We start from the raw sequence: 4863 nt of genomic DNA, 5'->3' as shown, positions 1-4863 counted from the left end.
GGAAGAGAAAAGCATTTAAAAGTCATTTCAGTGTTGTTTTATTGTACGAATATAAAGAATAAATAGCACATTTCCTTAATTTACAGGATAAAACAAGTATCAATAATCCACGTTTTAACTCTTGAGGTCGATCTGCTTTACTCCAAATATGGAAAAAAACAGCAAGTCCTTACGTGGCTCTATGCGCCATATCTCCATAAATACAAAATATATAACCAATAATCTCCACAAATAAAGTAGGCTCTGGTTACAAATAATACTGACTTTGTACAGGGAGCTATATAGAGCTGCATGGCACCGCATATACAGAAAATACATTCCTACACTCGGTAGTGCACGTGACAAAAAAAAAAATGAATCACAAAATGAATGAGCTTATAATTTATTATTCAGTCTTTTTTTCTAACTTGAACAGGAGCATTTGCAGTCTGTGATGATCGGGTACTGCACCGGTATCCAGGCGCATTTGAGTCCCCCTTTCCTCTGCACGCATCTCCATCTCAGTATCGTCAGGTGGGTCGAGTTCGCGGGTTTACACACCATCCCCTCCGGAACCGAACACGACCTCTTGCTGAGGCAGCTGCCCACGCGCACGAACCGCGGCCAGAACCTGGTCCCCAAGTCGGTCCACGTGTACAGGACCGGGCAGAACGAGTACGCCCACAGCCACTGCTGCAGCCGCCTCTTCAATTTCTTACTGGGCTTGTGCTTCTTGCCGAACTGGACGTCGAAGTCCACCGCTCGGATTTCTTTCGGCAGTACTCCACCGGGCTTCTGCACCTCAAAGTCATCGAGCTCGTCGTTCCCGGTGTACCTGTCCTCCACGGGCGGCAAAACGGACAAATAGCGGCTGTCAAAGTCCCCCAAGACGCTCTTCAGCTCCGTCTCGTTAAGGTCCCGCTCCCTGGGGTCGAAGACGGGGTCTGGGTCCTCCTTTAATTCCACCAGCGGCAGACTGTCACTCGGGATGGGGCGGAGAAGGTAGTAGTGCTGACAGACCCCCCTCTCCGTGAGGAGTCCGAGAGAGAGCACCAGCAGATACATGGCCACACACTGCTGGGTCTGATCCATGTCCAGGCGGTCCGCGGAGAGATCGGTGCGCGCGGGGAGCTGCTAAACGGACACTTTCTTGTGCGCAATTACGCGTGAGCCGTATCCAAAACCTGCGTCTCCTTTCAAATTCAGTTTCCCATGATGAAAATCCGTCTCACAAATAAAAAAGTTCACCCGCAGCAGCATCGGTGGGAAACTATTTATTTATGACGAACTGCGTGACAAAGCTCAGATCTCTCCTCGGGCTCCGTGCGCGCAGGCTCGGCATGATGCTCCCCTCTTAATGTCTCCTCTGAAGCGCTGAGCGCGACCCGCGACCTCCGTTATATCCTCCACACGGAGCGTGACGTAATTCGCGTGCCTCTCTTTGAATGTGGGTTTGTTGTCTAGGAGGAGATCCCCAATACCTCCTTCTTCCACCGCACTGAGAGGGGGGGGGGGGGGGGGGGGGGGGTACAGCGAGAGGAGTCGCCCCCTGTCGGTTTTCCAGACGTCTTTAAATAAGCCTCACAGTGGGAATGATGGTCGTTCCTCTGGGGAATCCTTCTGCTGGAGCTTCATTACAAAGCAACCAAAGCTTCCAGAACATCCAGAACTACAAAGACTAATGATACTTTATGGTTTTACACTACACTTATTTGACTGCTAGTGCAGTTACTTTATCTTAAGGATGAGAATATTTCTTTCATCACTTCAGATTTTGATCTTCCGCCACAGCTGGCAAAATCTGTGCTTTACTAATACATTCATATCTCTCTAAATAAAGCATCACTGTGATGCATATACCATTTTAAATGTTTTTAAACTTAAGCATTTGCTCAAAGAGGGTCATGTCAGTTCAGACTTTTATTTTCTAAATAAAGAAGAAATATTCTTTCCTCAATAACTTCATTTACTCTCACATGTTATATTAATAAGCAGCATTCAGACCGTGGGTCGGTCATTTCTAACTCGTGCTCTGCAGCCTAAAGTTTCTCAAGAACCACTAAACTTGATCTTAAATTCTAACCAAAAGCTTACGAGACCAAATATGTTGGGTTGGATTTTTGTATTGTGCATAAAATGAGTCACAAAGACATGTAGAATATGTCTGTTTGATGAAACAGTGCCGTTAAATTATTGGTTTATGAAGGTTTCACTTAGTAAAATAATATGATACAGCTCTAATAAAGAGCTGAAACGAGTTGATACAGAACACGTGATGCTGTCAGGCAGCGTGGGACTGCTGTTTAGGCAGAAACATTTTAATTTCCTCACTAATTTCTTGATTTAAGTGTAATTTTCTTTACAGCTCGACTATGACATGAAATGACCTGTTAAGTGTGTTTTACTGCGTATATGTTGAACTCATGAGGGACAACATCTCTGCCTCTCCACGAGGCCAAGCCAAATTAGCTCCCAAATAAACACGCTCACTAAGCAGCGGCCATGGAAAGTCATTTTGCAAAAACCTGTCTAAACTCGTGCTCAGGGAATCATTCTTTGAAAAAATTAATTTAATGGAAGAAGTTAGCCAGCTGCTGCATCAGCCATAAACCATCCGAGATAAATGCATCTTCTGTTTTATTTTTTCAATGAGCTAATTCACACACGCGCTCCAGCGACTCATTTAGTTTCACCGGTAAGTGATGGCGAAAAGTCTGGAAAATGTCACCCCTCTAATTTTTCATCTGACCAGCACCGATCATAAACCATCGCCCCCCCCCCCCCCCCCAAAAAAAGCATGTGACAGATCAATCCAGTGCATTCACGTGTAAACGACTCACACACACGTTACATACAAACCTCTTAAAACAAGCACCAGATACACAAGACTGACTTTTAAAGCAGCAATACAGATTGAATCACTTATTTTCCTTTTTTGACAATATGTAAAAATAAAGCAGTTGAACTCACTCGCAGGGATTTTTCAAAATAAAAGCACGCATTTCGCCCGCTGGAATATGTTTCCTTTCTAAAAGTCTAAATATGGTTCTCATTAAGTGTCACCAGGATTTGCCAGGCTCATTTAACGCCGAGTTGTTTTGGTTTCTTCTAATCCCTTCCTACTGTTTTACAACGTTGTGATAGTGAAATATTCCTCCTTAAAAAGAGGCAGACGCCTGCGTAATTGGAGGTGTTTTTTCTGTATTCTTGAGTTAACCAAACACAGTTCTCTTTGGCTAATGGACCTGTTTTCTAGCGGGGTCTGGTTCTTCGAGACTTTTAAACCTGCGCTTAAGGATATGGGTTTTAAATGAATCTACAGGTTACTGTAGCGTTCCCTGCTGATTTCTCATTGAGTGAGAAAAAGCAGACTTCTGCTGTTGGCAGGAAAACCTTCAGCGGCGGTACAGAGAAGAGGCTCAGGTACACACACACACAACATAAAGGACTCCATGATTCTGAGAGCTTTCATCCATTCAGTGGCACAATCACGCAGCACCTTTCACGCGCTTTATCTCCCTCCGTGCACGGGTTCACACCTCGTGCTAATTGAGGCCGCATCGTCAAGCTGAACACACACAGACATGAAGCGGTGCTGTTCTGTTGACTCTGCCACTTTGGGAGGTGTGTGTGTGCAATTTGCTAGTTTGTTCTAGCGCTATGTTCCTATTCCTCTGCGACCCAAGAGCGCACGCACGCACACGCACGCACACGCACACACACACACACACACACACACACACACACACACACACAATAATCACTCCTGCTGTGAGCTTAATTAAATTAAAGTATCGCTGCTTCTGACCACTATGACACGGATGGCACATTTGCAGTCCTGCAAGTCACTTTGTTGCCAGCCTTATTCTCAATACGTTGGTTTTTAAAGTCATTCTTAGTCAGTTTAGAGACTTGTTGTCTGAACATTTTTATGTGTATTTCACTATACTAAAATACGACGTGACAAATAAACCACAAGGCAAATGTGAATTTAAAGCTAAGCAGTGGTGCAAAGTTGCAATACTTTATCAATAAAAAGGTCCCAAAAAGTACGTTTCACACAGGCAGAGGACCAACCCTCAGGATCCATCAGGATGCCTATAGGGCTTTTATTGTGAAAGGTAAGAACAGAAGCAGTGCATCTCTCTGGTCTGTGCTGCCTGTGTCCAGGAGTAATAGAGTTGGCCTCTGTGTTATTGTGCACTATTTATAGTGCACGTTTTGAATACGTTCGTTACACACAACGTGACTGGTCGAGGCCTTTATTCGTGGTGTGAAAGCTAAAAAACACCGAAAACAACAAGCTCATTCCCAAATAACACTGCGTATTAAAGGTTTGATTTAAAAAAAAGGTTTGATTTATTAGTAAATAAGAAGAAGCAGAAAGATAATTTTGAAGAATAGTTTGATAATTAAACCCCGGACCTCTGTGCATTCTAATATTATTAATATATTACTATTAATTATTATTATATTACTCTCATGGACCCTTTACATCCAGTCTATTATCATCAGCTGGTAGAGAACACTCATGAATATCTGTGGCTTTTAACAAGAGCTATAATCAGCACATTTAGCTTGTTTTTTCCCCACAGGTTGCAGAGCTGGAGGCACAGAAGCCTGGTGTGTGTGTGGTGTGTGTGTGTGTGTGCGTGTGTGTGTGTGTGTGTGTGCGTGCGTGCGTGTGCGTGTGTGTTCCTTCCACTCCTCCATAAAAGTTTTCACAGACAGAATCTCTGCATCCAAACAAAGTCATTAAAACCAAAAAGCAGAACAAAGTAGTCAGTGATTACTCTTGAGTCTCCACTGAAAGTCAGGTATTGAGTGTTATGCAATTTCAAGTACAAGTACACAAATAGGTCAGCTTGAGGTATTTGCATTATT

At 43.7% G+C, this 4863-nt stretch overlaps 1 protein-coding gene across 1 annotated transcript; it reads right to left on the bottom strand.

The window, feature by feature from the left end:
- Positions 1-402: 402 nt before the first annotated feature.
- nog1 (noggin 1) lies at positions 403-1071 on the bottom strand. The gene has a single exon (XM_076081668.1). The coding sequence runs from the start codon at positions 1069-1071 to the stop codon at positions 403-405; it is 669 nt and encodes a 222-aa protein (XP_075937783.1).
- Positions 1072-4863: the final 3792 nt, after the last annotated feature.

Source organism: Anarhichas minor, unplaced genomic scaffold, assembly GCF_050575085.1.
Source record: "Anarhichas minor isolate MPS153535 unplaced genomic scaffold, ASM5057508v1 ptg000007l, whole genome shotgun sequence".
In the NCBI taxonomy this organism is placed as follows: Eukaryota; Metazoa; Chordata; class Actinopteri; order Perciformes; family Anarhichadidae; genus Anarhichas; species Anarhichas minor.
This window is presented reverse-complemented; position numbering and strand designations above follow the sequence as displayed.

Coding starts and splice junctions, on each gene's coding strand:
- nog1 (XM_076081668.1), bottom strand. CDS start 1,071: ATGGATCAGACCCAGCAGTGTGTGGCCATGTATCTGCTGGTGCTCTCT.